Below are 20929 nucleotides of genomic sequence, written 5' to 3' on the forward strand. Positions count from 1 at the left end.
ATGGAAAATTAATTACATAACATATGTTTTAGGATTTTAAAAGTGATCCTCAAAAATCCAATGTTATTCTGAGCTTAGAATATGCTTATAGGGAGTTTTAAAATGCTGTTCTGTTTACGTTCTTTTTCAGACACAATTGGGTAGCTGTTTTGCATTTGCAAAAGCAGAAAGCTACCTTATACATGGGATTAGAGAAGGAATTTAGAACATAGATATTACATTGGTTAATTCGCTCTAGGTAATTATTTATCAGGAAAAATAATAAATAAATAAATAAACAAACAAACAGTGAAGTTCAATTTCACAAGGTCTATCCCTTAAAAAAAGAGTGCATTTAATGTAAGCATGGAAATAATTTTATTAACATAATTATTCTGAGATGATTTCAATTTGCATAAGAGAAAATTTGTGTGGAATAAACACTGTTTAAGGAATTATGTGGCATAGCTCCTAAAGTGTGTATAAATGTTGTTATTTCCTGGATATTTGGTTTTGGAAAAGTCACTATTCATCTTTGAACATCAATATAATATGGCTTATATCATTGATCCATCTGTTCCAATTTAAGCTTTTGTGAATCTGTAATCCAGATATTTCAATGTAATGCTGTTCTTTGTAATACAACATGCTAGTTGCACCCAACATACACAAATCCTTATGGAAACATATATTCCTATGTAAATGACTTGTGTGTAAATTATAATATGATGTGTTATTAAAGTATGTTTATTTCTGTAGGAATTAATGAAGTACGTTCAAAAGATGCATTTGCACATGGTAAAATAAAGGAACAATTCAAGGCATACCAAATGGAACTCACTGGTAAGAAGAATTTTAAAAAATAAAATATTACAGATTTATTTATTTATTTTTGAAGTTGAACTAATTGTCATCTGAGCCTTCAGTGAGTTGTATTCTCTTTGCTAATGAAGGATCTTATCCCAATGTTGATGGCTGCTGCTAGATCAGACTGGTGGTTGCTGAAAGTTGAGATAGCTATGGCAATTTCTTAAAATCAGACAACAATAGAGTTTGCCACATCAACTGACTCTTCTGCTCATGGATGAGTTCTCTGTAGCGTTCAAGGTTTTGATAGTATTATGACCACAGTAGAACTTTTAAAATTTGAGTAGTACTCTCAAAAACTGCCACCTTTCTTTCAGCTAAGTTTAAGTATTGTTCTAAAGCCTTTGTGGTTAATCCAACAATTTTCTCAGCATCATTTCTAAGAGTAGATGCCATCTCAAGAAACTATCTTTGATCAGCCAGAAGAAAATGCTCAAAGGAATATTTAATTGGACTGAAGACAGAAAGAACCAGCACAATTAGGGTAATGGGAATACCAGGAGGAGAGTAGAGAAAGAAATGAGCAGAAAAAATATTTGAAGAAAGAAAGCTGAAAAATTTTAACAGTATTCAATGAAAGTTGTTAATTTACAAACACATCTAAGCAGAATGAAACCTAAGTAGAATGAGCACCAAAAATCTACAACCAGACCCAGTATAGTAAGAATATTGAAAGATGAAGAGAAAACAACTGAATATGAAAAAAAGAACCCAAGTCAGGTAAGCTGGTCACAAGAGACGATGGAGCTATAAGGCATGAGTGGAATAGTTCAAGTGTGTCAATGAGGAATTTTGTATCAAGCAAACTATCTCCCAAAAATGAAGCTTTAGAGATTCAAGATGGATATGATGTAAGCAAAAGCAACATATACCTGGCAATAAACCTGATTTACAGCTAAAATTTAGAGCAATCTACCTGAGTGGGAAAAATTAAGGACACCATAACTGGAATATTTTATCCAAGGATCAAAAATAAAGAAATTACACAGAAACCGGTAAGAAGAACGTAGACCCAGAGCAGGTTGGTCTCTACACTCAGGTGCATTGGCTAAGACGCTAGAGGAATATTGTGGCTGAAAAACTCCACCCTGAGGAAGGTGGGTACTCAACCCCACCCTGGAGTCCATAAATTAGTGCTATAAGGCCAGGAAGAAGACCCTGCATAGTATTTGGGAGAAAAAATAAGTGGGGATTTTGTCTACTGGAAAGAAAAGGAAGTCTCCTAGAATCCCTGAGTTCTCTCTTTAAGGGCCCATAAACAGGGAATTGCTATTGGACACTCATCTGGGACTCTGGTAGAGGAAAGGAGACTCAGACCATACAGAATCCATAAAGAGAAAATTTTTGTAGCATACTGCAGAGATCTGGAAGGTAGTTACTGAGATCACTGTCCTGCGTCATCATCCCACACCATCCTTAGGCACCATCACCTGGGTTCAAGTACCAATACACACCATAATTAAAGTGGCCAAGTTTAAATACAAAGAAAGAACGAATCTTAAAGTCAGCAAGAGAAAAATTGTTGGTTACCTACAAAAGACTTTCCATAATGCTGTCAGCTGATTTCTCAATAGAGCCACTTCAGACCAGAAGGTATTGGAATGAATTATTCAAAGTAATGAAAAGCAGGTACCTCCAACAAAGACTGCTTATCTAGCAAGGTTATAATTTAAAACTAAAAATGGAACTCCCATTTGACCCAGTGATCCCACTTCTAGGAATATATTGTAAAATATTCCTAGAAACACCAATCAGAAAGGATATATGCACCCCTATGTTCATAGCAGCACAATTTGCAATAATTAATATTTGGATTTAGAAACAACCTAAGTGCCCATCAGCAGATGAATGGATCAAAAACTTGTGTCATATGTACACAATAGAATACTATGCTGCTATAAAAAGGAAGGAACTCCTACCACTTGCAACAGCATGAATAGACCTGGAGAGAATTATGCTAAGCAAAATATGTCAGTTAGAGAAATATAAGTATCACGTGATCTCACTCATTTGTGGAATATAATGAACAGAAACAGATCCAGAGACAGAAGCATCAATCAGACCATCAAACCTCAGAGGGAAGGCAGAAGAGAGTGGGTGGAAGGGGGAGAGATCAACCAAAGGACTTGTATGCATGCATATAAGAATAACCAATGGACAAAAACACTAAGGAAGTGAGGGCATGAGGAGGGAATGTGGGGGGGAGGGGCAATAGGAAAATAAGGACACATATGTAATACCTTAATCAATCAATCAATCAATCAATCAATCAATAAATAAATAAAATGAAAGTGAAATAAAGAGCTTCCTAACAAAAAAAGATGAAAGGAGTTCAGTACCATGAAACCAACTTTGCGAGAAATGGTATAGGGACTACTTTAAGAAGGAGAAATATATAGAGAGAGGAATATAGGCAAAGAAAAAAAGAAAGGCAATAATTAAGTACCTATCAATAGTAATCTTAAATATTCATGGATTAAATGCTCCAATAAAAAGACACAAGGTAGCTGAATGGATAAGAAAACATGGTCCATATATATTTTGTCTACAAGACAGAACAAAAGATTCACACAGAATGAAAGTGAAAAGAGGGGAAAAATATTTCTTGCAAAATGGAAACACACAAAAAAGCTGGGGTAGCCATACTCATTTTTGACAAAATAGAATTCAAAACAAAGGCTATAAAAAAGACAAAGAACGTCACTACATAATACTAAAGGGATCAATCCAACAAGAGTATATAACCCTTGTAACATATATGCACCCAATATAAGAGCACCCAAATATATATTTAATACTCTTGGAGAACTTTAAGGGAGAGATTGACAGTCATAATTGGAGACATTAACATCCCACTGTCATTATGGAGAGAACTTCCAGATGAAAATCAACAAGGAAACTGTAACCTTAAACTGCACACTAAATGAGATAGATTTATTTGATATTTACTTAATCCCAAAGCATCAGAATACACATTCTTCTAAAAGTGTACATGAGAGTCTCATTGATAGACCACATGTTTGAAAACAAATAAGTCTTAACAAATTCAAGATTGAAATCATGTCAAACATCTTCTTGAATCACAATGGCATGAAGCTAGAAGTAATCAACCACAATACAAACAACTCAAAAATATTGAAATACATGGAGGCTAAATAGCATGTTATTGAACAATTAATAGGTTACCAATGAGATCAAGGAAAAATTAAAAATTACCTGGTAATAAAGGAAAATGAACACACAACAGCCCCAAATATATGAAACACAGTGAAAGCAGTACTGAGAGGGAAGTTCATAGCATTACAGGTCTATATCAAGAAATAAGAAAAAATCTCAAGAAAACAATCTACCTCAACACACACACACACACACACACAAAACACAACACATAGAAAAAGAACAACAGAAAAAGCCCAGAGTAAGTACAATAGAAGGAAGAAAACAATAGAGATAAGGGAAGAAATAAAAGCATCGAACTTAAAAAAAACAACAACAATACAATAAATCAATGAAACAATAACTGGTTCTTTAAAAAGATGAACTTTTCTTTTAAATATATTTTATTGGTTTTTTACAGAGAGGAAGGGAGAGGGATGGAGAGCTAGAAACGTCGATGAGAGAGAAACATCGACCAGCTGCCTCTTGCACACCCCCCACCGGGGATGTGCCCGCAACCAATGTACATGCCCTTGACCGGAATAGAACCCGGGACCTTTCAGTCTGCAGACCGACGCTCTACCACTGAGCCAAACCTGTTTCAGCCAAAAGATGAACTTTTAACTAGACAAATCAAGAAACAACGAGAGATGATCCCAATAAATAATATCAGAAGTGAAAGAGAGGTAACAAATGGCATCACAGAAATACTAAAGATTGTAAGAAAATATTATGAAAAAATTGGACAACCAAAGTGAAATATAAAAATCCCTAGAAATACACAGTATTCTAAATCAAAATAAGGAAAAAATTATAATACCTGAATAAACCAATAACAACTAATGAAACTGAAGAAATAATAAAGTAAATAAAAAAATAAAAACTCCAAACAAACAAAAATCCTGCACCAAATTGCTATCCAGGGGAATTTTATCAAACATTCAAAGAACTAACACATATCCTCCTCAAACAATTCCAAAAAATTCAAGAGGAAGGAAGACTTCTAAACTCTCTTTATGAGTCCAGCATTACCCTAACTTCAAAGGCTGATAAAGACATCACAAAGAAAGGAAATGAACAAAAATGCTAAAACTCTCAACAAAATATTAGTAAATTTCATACAGCAATATATTAAAAAGATCATACACCAGGATCAACTGGGATTAATTCTTAGGATCTAAGATTGGTATAATATTCACAAATCAATAAATATGATACCTCACATAAAAAGTAACAAAAATTAAATGATCTTATCAATAGATGCAGAAATCATTTATGAGAAAAACAGTCAGCAAAGTGGGAATAAAGGGATCATACCTCAACATAGTAAATGCCATATATGAAAAACCTACAGCCCAACATTATATTCAATGGTCAAAAACTAAAAGTGTTTCTCTTAACATCAAGAAATAACTAAGATGTTCACTTTTACCATTCATATTTAACATAGTACTGGAGGTCCTATGCACAGGGACCAGATAGAAGAAGAAATCACAGGCATCCCAATTGGAAAGGATGTAGTAAAACTGTCATTATTTACAGTTGAAGTGATACTGTACATCAAAAACCCTAAAGATTCTACAAAAAAACCCCACTACTAAATCTAATAAATTAATTTGGAAAAGTAACAGAATACAAAATCAATATCCAGAAATCAATGGCATTTTTATACGACAATAAAGAGATCTCAGCAAGAGATTCTAAGAAAAGAATTCCACTTAATATTCCAGAAATAGTAATCCTATATAATATAAAACTAATATGCAAATAGACCAAATGGTGGAACAACCAAACAACCAAACAACCAGTCACTATGACATGTGCTGACCAGCAGGGAGTGTATGTGGAACATTGCAAGAATTGGCCACAGCAGGATGGTGGAGCAGATGAGCAGGGATGCCAGACCAAGGTGGGTACCAGTCACTGTCATGGGGGTGAGCCTCTAATAGTTACTGAAAATTATTTGCTCTCACGCTCCGTGGTCCTGATTGGTGCTCACACCTGATGCTGGCACTGGCCTCGCTCATATCCACTGCAGGTGCCAGATCCGCTGCTTGCACCAACTGCCAGTGCTGGCCCTGCTCACCCTGCTGCCAGTGCCCGGGTGCCACTCCACTCGGTGCCATCAGCAGCTGTGAGAAGTAGTTGTCAGCCTTGATTGCCCCTGAAGGTTTCTCTACTTCCCCCAGCTCCTGTGGGGTGATCAGGGCAGCAGCCACCACTTGCACCTGCTGATGGCACCAGTCCTGCTTGCATCCATTACTGGTGCCAACCCCAATGACTCCATGCCATTAGTGGGTGTAAGTGGGGCTGGCACTGTCAGCACATGGGAGCAGCAGCAACAGGAGCGGGGCTGCCAGCAGACAGGGGACTGGGAGATGTTGTGAGAGGGGCCATACGGGAGTGCAGAGGATGGGCTGAGACCCACCCATGTGCCTTCTGCAGCTTCATGGTCCACAGTTCCCTTCAAGGAGCATGAATTCATGCACTGGGCCCCTAGTTAATAATCTTATCTAATTAACCCTCACACCATCACAAAGATGGAGGTGTCCACAGCCAATAAGGCGGGAATATGCTTATTAACTGCCCCGCCCTCAAAGATGATGGCACCCATATCCACAAGATAGTGGTGTTCAGTCCCCTCTGCCCCCCAAGTGCCCAGGGTCAACCCAAGGTGCAGGCAAGCCTCAGTTGTCAGCTGTCCAGCCTCCCAGGGCCAGCCTGAGGCTCAGGTAATCACGGCTGGCCAAAGCTTGTGCTGCCGACAGTGACAGCAGCAGAGGTGTGATGGGGTGTTGCCTTCCCCTTATCACCAGGTCGCCTTCCACCCCTGAGGACTCCCAGACTGTGAGAGGGGGCAGGCCAGGCTGAGGGTACTCCCCTTCTAGTGATAATAATAATGTACATGGGAATAAGTTTAACCAAGAAGGTAAAATGCTTATACTCATAAAATATAAGACATTGAAGAAACAAATTTTGAAAGGTACTAGTTAAAGCTTATACTGTGCTCATGATTTGATAGAGTAAACGTTAAAATGTCCATACTACCCAATGCAATTTATAGATTCAAAACAATCCCTATTAAAATATCAATAGCATATTTCACAGATCTGGAACAAATATGCCAAAAATTTATATGGAATCAAATAAGACTCCAGATAATCTCAGCAATCTTAAAAAAGAAAAACAAAGTTGGAGGGATCACAATACTCAAAGCCATTGTAATAAAAACAGCCTCATAGTAGCACAAAAACAGGCAAATAAATCTATGGAAAATAACAGAGGTCCCTGAAAACAACCTATGCCTCTTTGATCAATTAATATTTGAAAAATAGTCAAGAGCATACAATGGAGACACTGTCTTTAATAAATGGTGTGGGGAAAGTTGAACTGGTACATGCCAAAAAAATGCAGCTTGACCACCAATTTACACTATACACAAGAATAAACTCAAAATGGATAAAATACTTACTAGTAAATGTAAGTCACAAAACCATGAAAATCCTATAAGACATAAGCAGTTAAATCTCAGACAGCTCATATAACAATATTTTTGTCAACAATATTCTAGTGCAATAAAAGGAGGCAAAAACATGCCGAAACTGTTTTTGGCTCAGTGGTAGAGCATTGGTCTGTGGACTCAAGGGTCCCGGGTTCGATTCCAGTCAAGGGCATGTACATTGGTTGCAGGCACATCCCCTACCGGGGATGTGCAGAAGGCAGCTGGTCGATGTTTCTCTCTCATCGATGTTTTTAGCTCTCTATCCTTCTCCCTTCCTCTCTGTAAAATATCAATAAAATATATTTTAAAAAAATAAAAGAGGCAAAAACAATGGACTGCATTAAGCTAAAAAGCTTCTGCATAGCAAAAGAAACCATTAGTAAAATGAAAAGAGAACCCACTATATGGATTGCCAATGATACATCTGATACAGAGTTAATTTCCAAAATATATAAAGAAATTATACAACTTATACAACTGAACATCAAGAAAATAAGTGGGCAAAGAACCTGAATAAATACTTCTCCAAAACCGGTTTGGCTCAAAACCGGTTTGGCTCAGTGGATAGAGCGTCGGTCTGCAGACTGGAAGGTCCCAGGTTCGATTCCGGTCAAGGGTATGTACCTTGGTTGCAGACACATCCCTTGTGTGGGGTGTGCAAAAGGCAGCTGGTCGATGTCTCTCTTCCATCGATGTTTCTAGCTCTCTATCTCTCTCCTCTCCCTTCCTCTCAGTAAAAAATCAATAATATATACATTTTTTTAAAGCTTATCATCAAAAGAAATCATCAACAAAATGAAGAGAGCTCAATGCATGGGAGAACATTTTTACCAATGATACATCAGATAAGAGTTTAATTTCCAAAATATATAAAGAACTCATATGACTTAACAAAAGACAAACAATCCAATTTAAAAATGGGCAAAATACCAAAATAAATACTTCTTCAAAGTGGACATACCAGATGGACAAGAGACATATGAAAAAGTGCTCAAACTTACTCATCATAAGTGATATGCAAATTAAAGTGACAATGAGGTATCACCTCAGACCTGTCCAGAATGGCTACTATTAACAAATCGGCAAATGATAAATGGAGAATAAGGAACCCTACTACACTACTAGTGGGAATGCAGAGTGTGGTGCAACCATTATGGAAAATAGTATGGAGTTTCCTCAAAAATGAAAAATGGAACTACCATTTGACCCAGTGATCCCACTTCTGAGAATATACTCCAAGAAACCAAAAAGATGAATCAGAAAGAATATATAGCAGCATAATTTATAATAGATAAGATCTGGAAACAGCCCAATTCTCCATCAGGAGATGAATGGATAATAAAGCTGTGATACGTTGATACCATGGAATACTATGGAGCAGTAAAACAGAAGTGTCTTTTACCCTTTGAGACAGCATTGAGGGACCTGAAGACTATTGTACTAAATGAAATAAGCCAGTCAGAGAAAGATAAGTGTCGTGTGATCTCACTCAAATATGGAATCTAATGAACAAAATAAACTGATGAACAAAATAGATCCAGAAACAGAAGCATAGAATAGACCATGGAATTTCAGAGTTGAAGGTAGGGGTGACTGGGTGAGTAGGAAGAGATTAACCACAAAACTTGTATGCATATATGCATAATCCCATGGACACAGATGATAGAGTAGTGACGGCCTGAGACGGTGGTGGGTGCAGGCTATAGGAGGTCAATGGGTAGAGAAAAGGGACATCTATAATACTTTCAACAACAAAGATTTTTTTAAAGCTTCTGCATAACAAAAGAAACCAACAACATGAAAAAATAGACTACTGTATTGGAGAACATATTCACCAATGATACCTCTGATAAGTGGTTAATTTCCAAAATATATAAAGAACTTATATAGCCCAAACCTAATTCTAAGAAGACAATTAGATTTTTTCAAATGGGCAAAGTATCTGAATATACACTTCTCCAAAGAGGACATACAGATGGCCAGTAGACATATTAAAAAATGCTCTAAGTCACTAATCATCATAGATGCAAATTAAAACCACCTTGAGGTATGACCTCACAACTGTCAGAATGGCTACTATCAATAGGTAAACAAACAGCAAGTGCTGGAGAAGATGTGGAGAACTGTTTTTCCTAGTACACTACTGTGGAAAACAGTATGGCGTTTCCTCAAAAAATTAAAAATGGAACTGCCTGTTGATCCAGCAATCCCTCTTCTGGGGATATATCCTAAGAATCCTGAAACACAAGTAAATATATGCATACCTATTTTATAACATCATTATTTATAATAGCTAAGATCTGGAAACAGCCAAAGTGCCCATCAGTAGATGAATTGATAAAAATTCTGTGATACATTTATACCATGGAATACTATGCAGTAGTAAAAAGGGGTCTCTTACCCTTTGAGACAGAATAGAGAGACCTGGAAAGTATTATACTAAGTTAAAGAAGCCAGTCAGAAAAAGACAAGTTACTACATAATCTCACATTGTATGTGGAACCTAATGAGCCAACACACTGATGATCAAAATAGACCCAGAGATATGGATACATGAAAAAACTGACAGATCTCAGAGGAGAGGGGGCTGGAAGATACAAGAAGAGTTTAACCAAGGACCTTAAATGCATATATAGTAAATGCATATATGCATAGAACATGAACACAGACTATCGAGTAGTGAAGGTATGGGCTGGGCAAGGTCTGAGTGGAGATGGCCTAGGAATAGGGGGTGCGGGGGGAGGTGGTGTTGGGGATATCTATAATACTGTCAAAATTTTTTTAAAAAGAAAGAAAACAGTGGTAGGAATTTTTGAAATAAGAAAATTGTGCGTCTTAATAAACTATAGGTTTCTCCACCACATACCTTTTTTGCTCATTGTTTTAAAACCAATCTGCCTGATTATCTAAGAATTTTTTCTCCCTCAATTCAAATGAATCAATTCTTTTTGTTTATTAGAGGAAGACAAAGGAATAACACATGTCTGCTAGGGTTGTCCTATCATGTGCTGCTATAACTGGTGTTACTTTCACAAATGTCATAACTTACTATGGCAAAGCTGTTCTGCCCAATCCAGTGTATCTTTGGCTTTGCTAATGATGCCCCATTTGGACTTCACCTCTGCTTAGATCCCTGTGGTGGTGTGTGTGTACTGCCATGGTGATATTAATGTTCTCAGTCATTTTGCCAAATTTAGTTATTTCATTATAATCCTCTTATAATAAAAAAATACTATTTTTAGTACTACAACCTTCACACTCACATACTTGTTAATAATTGTCTATTTTTATAGAGCCTGATACAGCACAAATACTGGATTCTGCAGGAAGAGGTATAATAAAGAAGAAAGTCAAGACACAATCAAAGAGACATGTTGAATCAACGAGTCATGCTGAATCAAAGAGTCATGCTGGTAAGAACAAGAATATTTCAAGTCTATTTATGGTTTATTTATCTTCTCAAAAATTTAAGTTTGGATCTTAAATGACCACAGTACCTTTATGCTAATATTTTTCATATTTTGTTCTTCATTTCAGAGTGAGAAAGGGAGAGAGAGACAGACAGACATAAATATCAATGATGAGAGACAAATATCAATTGGCTGCCTCCTTACCACCTACCAGAGATCAAGCCTATTACCTAGGCATATGCCCTGACCAGGAATCAAACTGTGACCTCTTGGTTCATGGGTCAATGTCAATCACTGAACCACACCGGCATGGCACCTATATGCTATTATTACATGGTAGAACTTCATAATTTCCCTTTATAATTAATGGAATTCTAGCAGTTAAATCAGTAGATAATTAGCTACATATATGTTTTAGTATTCATCCATTTAAAGTGATCCATAAAAAAAAACACAATATTGTTGTGAGCTTAGAATATGGTTGTTGGAAGCCTATAAAATGATGTTCTTCTCACAGTCTTTTTCAGGTCCTATCAGATAGTTGCATTGTACTTGCAAAGGCAGAAAAGCTACTTGATGAATGGGAGTAGAGGAGAAATTTAGAAAAGGGATATTGCATCAGTTATTAAGTCCATCCATGTGATTAAACTATCAGGCAAATTTGTAATATCTAAAGTGAAGTAGCAACCTTTAGGAGTTTTTCAAATATAGTTTATATTATAGTCTACTGCTTCCTGTTCTGTTATTTCAGTGCTTAATACACTTCATCATGATCTTTTACATGGTACCAATGGATGCAGACAGGTTAACAGAGCAATCAGGAAAGGAGACAATCAGAGAAAGGCTTTAATAGCACCAGTCATCCAAAGGTGATAGTATTCTTGCCCCAAGTCCATGCCCTCAGAGAAACACACTAGAAGCTTGACATAGCAAGGAAAGACACTTCAATAAAATATAAAATAGTCCATCCTCATCACTCAATAAATGACCAGCCACACAATGACAAAATTCTCCAACTGGGGTGGGGGAACCCAGTACAAAGACTTGCTGTAATACATTGAGTAAAATGCTCAGTATTTACCACAAAATATATGAGACCTAAAAAGAGACAGTGAAGTGAAAACTCCAGGGAATATTGGTTTTAAAAAATGTAATAAGGTAGTGGAAGGATATTGTGAAGATGGGAGCTTGTGATTCTTACCATATTGTTTAGCACATGTTTTATTTCCTAATCCTTATCCTACTTCCTATCAAATACTCTTTATAATGCCTCCTTGTTTATTTAAGCATCTCTGCATGCTTCTTTCTATGGCCAATTCCTTTTTACTTATGCCAGTTGGAAAAAGAACCAGAGAGCCTCAAATACATTTACTAATATCTAATTTTACATTGCTGTAACTCATATTACTTTCACAAAATGTAGTTTTATACTTACTCAAAGTTGTTCTTTCTTTTTTATGTGTTTTTATTCATTTTTATAATGATGAAAATCAAGGTAGTTTCCATCTCTTTTTTAGACTGTACTAGATGTCTATTTGAGCTGCGAAGGTCATAGTGCAACCTTTAACATTTTTATTTAATTTCTTTATTCATTATGGTGTTACATATGTGTCCTTATTTCCCCATACCCCCACTCATGCCATCACCCGTCTGTTGTCTGTGTCCATTGGTTAGGCTTCTATCCATGCATACAAGTCCTTTGTTTGATCTCTCCCCTTACCACCACTCTCTCCTACCGTGTTTCCCCGAAAATAAGACATCCTCCGAAAATAAGACCTAGCGCATGGAAAGATAAGACATCCCCTGAAAATAAGACCTAGAGCAACTTTGGGAGAAAAAATTAATATAAGACACAGTCTTATTTTCGGGGAAACAGGGTACCTTCCCTCTGAGGTTTAATGTTCTGATCAATGTTTCTCTGACTCTAAATCTCTTTTTTTCATCAGATTATGTTGTTCATTTATTCCATAAATGAGTGAAATCATGTGATATTTATGTTTCTCTGACTGGCTTATTTCACTTGTTGATCTCTTTCCAACTCTTTGAGTTGTTGGGTTAAGTAGTTTATTACCATTTTCTTGTTTTTTGAGGTAGGCTTGCAGCGCTATAAACTTCCCTCTCAGAACTGTTTTTATTTTGTCCCATAAATTTTGGATTGATGTGTTTTTATTGTCATTACTTTCCAGGATATTTTTATTTTTTATGTTTTATTTTATTTTTTAATTACTTCATTGATTAAAGTATCACATATTTGTCCTCATCCCCCCCATTCCCATCCCAAACCTCTCACCATGCATGCCCCCACCCCCCTGTTGTCCATGATCACTGGTTAGGATATTTTTAATTTCTTCTTTGAATAATTTCTGCTGCTTTGATCTCTTTGATCACTGTTTAATAGCTTGCTATTCAGCTTCCAAATGTTTGAAATTTGGGGCTGTTTTTATTACAGGTTATTTCTATTATTATGTCATTGTAGTCTAAGAAAATGCTTGATATGATTTCAATTTTCTTGAACTTAGGGAGACTTTGCTTGTGACCAATATGTGGTCTATTTTTTAAAATGTCCCATGTGCTCTTGAGAAGAACGTATATTCTATGGCTTTTGGGTGAAATGTTCTAAAGATGTCAAGTAATTCCATCTGACCTAGTGAGTCATTTAGGATTTCTGTTTCTTTGCTGATATTTTTTTCTGGAGTTTTTATCCAGTGATGTCAGTAGTGTATTAAAGTCCCCTACAATGATTTTATTGTTGTTGATCTCTCCCTTGATATCTTCCAATTTTTTATGTATTTGGGTGCTCCTCCATTGGGTGCATATATGTTTACTAGGGTTATATTTCCTTGTTGTATCAATCCCTTTAGTATTATGAAATGGCCTTCTGTATCTCTTGTTATGGCCTTCACTTTGAAGTCTATTTTGTCAGATATAAGTATTGCCACACTAGTTTTTTTTTCTTTAATTTCCATTTGCCTGAAAGGTATTTTTCCATCCCTTCACTTTCAGTCTGTGTGAGTCCCTTGTTCTAAGGTGGGTCTCTTGTAGACAGCATGTATATGGGTCATGTTTTTTGTTTGTTTGTTTGTTTTTTATCCATTCACTCACTCAATGTCTTTTGATTGGTGCATTTAGAACATTTACTTCTAAAGTTATTATTGAAAGGTAATTGCTTATAGCCATTTTTATTTTCTGTGCCTGTTTTATTTTTTACCTTTTTATTTCTTCTTTTTATACAAGTCACGTTAGCATTTCTTGCATTGCTGGCTTGGTAGTGTTAAAGTCCCTTCGCCTTTTTTTGTCAGTGAAGCTGCTTATTTCCCCTTCAATTTTGAATGATAGCCCTGCTGGATTCAGTCCCTTATTTTGCATCACTTTGTAAATTTTCTTTCTTTTTTTTTCTACCTGGTGTGTTTCTGTTGAGGAATCATTTGATAATCTTATGGGAGCTCCCTTGTATATAATTTTCAGTCTCTCTCTTGCAGCTTTTAGAATTCTCTCTTTATCCTGAACATTTGCCATTGTTATTATTATGTGTCTTTTTGGGTTAATCTTGTTTGGGACTCTCTGAGCTTGTGTTACTTTTTTCTTCCCCGCATCAGGGAAGTTTTCTGACATTATTTCTTCAAATAGGTTTTCTAACCCTTGTTCCTCTTCCTGTTGTTCTGGCACCCCTATTATTCGTAAGTTTCTTCATTTCATGTTGTTCCATAGCTCCCTTAGTCTCTCTTCCTGTCTTTTAATTTTTTTCTCCAATTGCAGTTTGTTTTGGCTGTGTTTTGCTTCCTTGTCTTCTTATTCGCTAATCCAGTCCTCCGCTTCTCCTAGTCTACTGTTGAAACTTTCCATAGTGTTTTCTATTGCAGTTATATCACTCTTTATTTCTTCTTGATTCTTACATAAGTTATTAATTTTTAAGTTGTTGATTTTTTTTCCTCCATCTGGTTTATGAACTGTATGACCCTTATTCTGAATTCTTTTTCTGACATATTGCTGCCTCTGTTTTTGCTTAGCTGCTTTTCTGGCAATTTCTCCTTTTCTTTCCTTTGGGGGTTTCTCTGTCTACCCATTTTTTGTTTTGCCGATTGATGTAGATGTAGAGTCATGCAGGGGTTGCTTCTTGGGTGGCAGTGGCTCCTCAGGCTGTGGTTGCTTCTCAGGTGGTCGTTGAAATGTCTGCTCCTCAAATGGCAGAGGCTCCTCTGGTGGGTGCTATTAGCAGCAGCGGTGTCTCTTTTGGCTGGTAGGGAAGGCTTCTCTCACAGCTGCTGATCCTTGGTTGGGAAGTGGGATGCTTGTGTGGCTGCTGCTCCTTGGACAGGGGTGCACTACTCTCGTAGCTCCTGATCCATGGATCAGGGATGACTGCACACTGATGCTGTTCATCAGATGGGGCTGACTGCTCATGAGGCTGCGGCTTCTTGGACAGGGACAGGTTCCTTGCTGGGCTGGTGCTCCTCATATGTGTACAGGCTCCTCCCACAGCTGCTGATCCTCAGATGGGGGACTGGCTGCTTGCTTGGCTGTTGCTCCTCAGGTGGGAGTGAGCTGCACATGCGGCTACTTCTTGGATGGTAGTGGGCCGCTCACCCAGCTACTGCTCATTGGACAGGTTCAGGTTATGTGTGGTTGTTACTCCTCGGATTAATGTGGGCTGCGCAGGACTGTCGCTCCTCAGACATAGGCAGTCTGCTCTTGTGGCTGCTTCTACTCAGATATGGGTGGGCAGCTCACTCAGCTGCTGCTTGTCAGTTAGGTTCAGGCTGCGTGTGGCTGCTGTTCCTTGGACTAGTGCGGGCTGCACAGTACTGCCAATCCTTGGACATGGGTGGTCTGCTCATTTGGCTGCTGCTCCTTGGTCTGGGGCAGATTGTGTGTGCAGCTTCTGCTCCTTCAAATGTGGGTGGGCTGCTCACAATGTTGCTGTTCCTCGTATGGAGCTCAGCTTCTCACACAGCTGCTGCTTTTTGGACAGGGGATGGGCTGCTTGTGTGGCTGCTGCTTCTCAGGGAGGAGTGTGCTGCACATGTGGCTTCTGCTCCTTGGCTGAGGGCAGGCCGCTCAGCCAGCTGCTACTCGTCAGACCCAGACTGGTGCAGGCTGCGTGTGGCTGCTGCTCCTCAGATGGGGGCAGGCTGCTTGTGTGGCTGCAGATCCTCGGATAAGGGCAGGTTGCTCAAGCAGCTGCTGCTCCTTGGACAGGTGCAGGGTGTGGGCTGCTCACAGTTGCTGCTTCTCGAATGGGGACGGGCTGCACAGGGCTGCCGCTCCTTAAATGCAGGTGGGCTGCTCTTGTGGCTGCTGTTCCTCAGATGGGTCAGGCTGTTCACGTTGTTGCTGCTTCTCAGATAAGGGAGTGGGCCACTTATACAGCTGCTGCTCCTTGGACAGGGGCAGGCCATGTGAGGCTGCTGCTCAGGGGATGGGCTGCTCATGGGAATGCTGCTCTTTGGACAGGAGTGGGTTGCTCGTGTGTCTGCTGCTCATGTGGTTGCAGTGCCCTAAGTCTCCTTTGCCAATTCGGGTTGGATGTTATTCGTTTCAGCTGTTCTGTCTGCTCTGGGACAAGGCTCGGGAAACATCTGTCTGTTCTACCACCATTTTGTCTCTCCCTTTCATGGTCTCAAGCGTTTCAGAAAACACATCTATCCACCTTATATTGTCAGGTTCATAACAGGTTTACTACCTTTGGTACTCGTTCTCCTACAACCAACTTGCATTCACAAAACTTTAAATACAGTGTTTGGCAAAAGTCACCTATTCTAATAATCCCATTTTCAATATAAATTCCTCTTTAATAACACTCATATATTTTCATATTATCTAGTTAGCTTTTAAATTCAGCAAATGTCAAATCAAATTAAAAATCAAATAGCTGCAATCACAATGTTGGTACAGTAAAACCTCAATATAATGGACTAATTCAGGCAAGGGGGTGTCCAATAAAGCTGAAATTCTGTTATATAAAAAAGTAGGTTTTTCCAAATACATATATTAAAAAATTGACAAATTAGATAACGTTTATCTGTTTTTACTTATGTAGACACATTTGTGTAATTAAAATTAAGTATATATGAAAAGTTTAATTTCACAAAAATTAATACAGTAATTTAAAATATATTTTATTGATTTTTTTACAGAGAGGAAGGGAGAGAGATAGAGAGCTAGAAACGTCAATGAGAGAGAAACACCGACCAGCTGCCTCCTGCACACCCCCCACTGGGGATGTGCCCGCAACCAACGTACATGCCCTTGACCAGAATCAAACCTGGGACCTTTCAGTCCACAGACCGACGCTTTATCACTAAGCCAAACCAGTTTTGGCTAATACAGTAATTTTAAATTCATACTGAATGTATACATTCACCAGTCACTGTGAGTAAACAAATGCATATGGCTGGGGCATGGCCTGTGCAAGTCAGAACATTGGCCAGCCAGCACATGTTAAAACTGCTGAAAAAAGTTGTGCCATGCAACATGGTCATGAGATAATCATTCACTGACCATTGTTTACACATGGTGACTCTTGGATTTAAATATGTAGACTATAGCTGTAGATATGTAATATTTATGTCAGCAAAATTGCTACGGTGTTTTATTCTAACCTATGGCCTATTTGCTGAAATTTGTTTTAAAAAAGTAACAGTGAATAATAAGAAAATGACCTGTTAATTTAATTATAAGCAAATGTTGATTAAAAGCATTTTAAAATTAACAATGTGTAAATTTTCCCATATGACATATGGACTGGAATTTTGTTTGTTAAATCCAAAGTCAGTTAAATTGAAGTCTATGAAATTGAGGATTAACTATATTGCTGTAAATTTTACCTCTCCCCAGCTATAATGTATATGTATTAAAGGAACCTGGTAGGCACTTGTTCTTAGACCACAGAATATATTATTTTTCTTTTAATTTACAATTACATAGCCTGAAAAGTGCATAAAATAGTCTTAAGAAAGTCAAAGAATTTCTGCCTCACAGTAACTTTCTGCGATGTGGGACCTTTGTTTGTGATTTGACTTGTGAAAAAAATGTTATGCTCCACCTCAAGGGGTATTCTCTTACAAGTATGAATGTCCACTGAGTATAAACTTGGAGGTTGTATTATGAATGTAAACTCACCAAAATGATTTTAAGTTTGTATAGGAAATAGCATTGCATAGAAAAATGAATGAATTATGGGACATCAGTTTATATGTCAATTTTATCATTATCTTGATATGTGTTCTTGATCAAATCACAAAAAATCTCTAAGCCTTCAAATAATGAGGCTTATATGATTACTAAGAGTTCTTCAAATTCCAAGTTTTTCTGAATGTATAATGTCAGAAGTTGATCATTTTTTTTCAATAGAAAATACTAATTAAGTAGTACCACAGACACAATCACACTTATTTATTAATGGTTACCATAAAAAGTGTTTCTGAAATATGTTTTATGTTTATAGAGACTGTTACAGAACCTATGACAGATATTGTTAAAAAAGAAAAAATAATTGCTGAAATCAAGGAACAACTTAAAAGTTATGCTGGTAAGAATAAGAATTTTTCAAGTTTAATATTTATAGATTATGTCTCCTCCAAGATTTAACTAAGTATGGATCTTTAATAACAACAGTAACTACGTGGGTAAAATTTTTAATGAATTCCCTCTTATAATTAGGTAAACTCTAGTGTTTACTATCAATAGAAAGCTAGCAAGGCTTTATTGGCTTTAAATTCACAAAGTTATACAGTAATCCATAAAATCCAATGCTCTAATGACCTTGGAATACTTTTTTAAATAAATATTTATTGTTCAGATTATTACAATTGTTCCTCTTTTTGCCCTCCATTGCTCCCCTCCACCAAGTTTCTACCCCACCCTCTTCCATTTCCCCACCCCCACTCTCCTCATCCATAAGTGTACAATTTTTATTCAGTCTCTTCCCTCACCCCCCACTCTCCTTATCCTCGAGAATTCTCAGTTCACTTCCTTTCTATACCTCTAATTCTATTATATTCACCAGTTAATACTGTTCATCAGATTTTTTAATTCCCTTCGTTTTTAGATTCACTTGTTGATAGTTATGTATTTGTTGTTCATAATTTTTATCTTTATCTTCTTCCTCTTCTTAAAGAATACTTTTCAGCATTTCATATAATTCTGGTTTGGCGGTGATGAACTCCTTTAGCTTTTTTTTTATTTGTGAAGCTCTTTATCTGGCCTTCGATTCTGAGTGATAGCTTTGCTGGGTAGAGTAATTTTGGCTCTAGGTTCTTGCTATTCATCACCTTGAATATTTCTTGCCATTCCCGCCTAGCCTGCATGGTTTCTGTTGAGAAATCAGCTGAAAATCATATGGGTGCTCCTTTACCTGCTTTTCTCTTGCTGCTTTTAATATTCTCTCTTTGTCTTCTGCTCTTGGAATTTTAATTATGATGTGTCTTGATGTGGTCCTCTTTGGATTCCTTTTGTTTGGGGTTCTGTGCGCTTCCTAGACTGGTAAGTCCATTTCTTTCCCCGGATGGGAGAAGTTTTCTGTCACTGTTTCTTCCAATATGTTTTCAGTATCTTGCTCTCTCTCTTCTTCTGGGACCCCCCATAATTCTGATGGTTCACTTGAAGTTGTCCCAGAGGCTTCTTATACTATCTTCAACTTTCTGGATTCTTTTGTCTTCTTGCTTCTGCAGAGGAGTGACCTCTGGCTCTTTGTGTTCTAAATCTTTGACTTGATTCTTATGATCTTCCATTCTGTTTTTAGGACTTTCTATAATATTTTTTTTATTTCAGACAATGTATTCTTTATTTCTAGTTGTATCCTTTTCATATCCTCATAGGTCTCACTTATTTTATCGGCCTTTTCTCAGAAATTCTTGAAAAACCTTATAACTGTGGTTTTGAACTCTATGTTCATTCTTTTGCTTTTCTCCATTTCCTTCCTTTGTGGCCTGCCTCTTCTCTGCATTTTAGCTGTTTCCCTGAGTTGATGGAGTAGCTTTGTGTGCTAGGTGTCCTAGCAGGGCCCAGTAGCTCAGCCTTCCCAGTTACCTGAGGTGGACAGTCTTGGTGCAGCCCTTTGTGGGCTGTGTGTGCAGTCTTGGTAAGCCTTACTTGTTGGTATCACTGGGAAGCATTAATCTCCAAGCCAATTGGCTGTGCGGATCAGCAGTGTCTCAGCTAGGAGGGCTTCTGTGCTCAGCTTGGATGGGGCGGAGTCTCAGGTTGGTGCAGACAAGCTTTGGTTTCCCTTCAGCCCCGCCTTATGAGGGTCCTATTCAGCAAGTCCCGCTACACTGGTTGCTGGTGTGTGAAATACTTGGGGGAAGGCTGTTCTCTAGTTTTGCCTGCTCCCTGACATTCAGTTTCTTCCCAGACCAGAGCTAGTTGTCAGTGCAATTGGGAGGTTTTGTTTTTCTCCCAGATGAGAAAGCTAGCCACTGGAAGGGCTTCTGTGCTCTACTTGGATGGAGCAGAGTCTTGGGGTGACATAGACAAGCTTTGGTTTCCCATCAGCCCCGCCCTAAGAGGGTCCTTTTCCTGAGTCCCAGAGTAATGACTGCTGGTGCGTGCACCTCTGAGAGAGTTTTGCCCACTGCCTGACAGTTCAATTACTTTCTGACTGAAGCTGGCTATCAGTGCAACAGAGAGGTTTTGTTTTCCTCTAGAACAAGCAAGCTCTCCGTGCATTAGCTGCCTGCCCTTTCTGTGCTCGCTGCAAGTAAGCCAGCAGTTGTAATTTTAAAATTGTTGTGGTAGGCTGCATTTAGATGTTTACTTTATGCTGCCATCTTGGTTTCCTCTCTACCTTGGAATATTTTTTATGTAAATATTTCCAGCTGCTATTCCACTCACTTTCTATTAAAAGGATTAGAAAGGAAAGTTGATCTGAATGTGAAAAAAAAGACTATTTAATATGTCTTATAAGAAGATAAATATAACCAATAGGCATTATATTGGATACAACTCCCTCTAAGTAATTAAGTTGGCCCATATATGTATACCTCTACTAGAGGCCCAATGCACAGATTCATGTACT

The 20929-nt window shown here is 37.8% G+C and overlaps 1 protein-coding gene across 1 annotated transcript in view; it reads left to right on the top strand.

Moving 5' to 3' along the window:
- LOC118716508 (coiled-coil domain-containing protein 7-like) overlaps positions 1-20929 on the top strand; it is a 98303-nt gene that overhangs the window by 20614 nt on the left and 56760 nt on the right. Inside the window, exons 4-7 of the mRNA XM_036433893.1 lie at positions 739-822; positions 10798-10890; positions 16881-16883; positions 18371-18442. Coding sequence (XP_036289786.1) covers positions 739-822; positions 10798-10890; positions 16881-16883; positions 18371-18442 — 252 coding nt within the window. The remainder of the gene's footprint in view (positions 1-738; positions 823-10797; positions 10891-16880; positions 16884-18370; positions 18443-20929) is intronic.

Source organism: Pipistrellus kuhlii, unplaced genomic scaffold (assembly GCF_014108245.1).
Source record: "Pipistrellus kuhlii isolate mPipKuh1 unplaced genomic scaffold, mPipKuh1.p scaffold_m20_p_1, whole genome shotgun sequence".
In the NCBI taxonomy this organism is placed as follows: Eukaryota; Metazoa; Chordata; class Mammalia; order Chiroptera; family Vespertilionidae; genus Pipistrellus; species Pipistrellus kuhlii.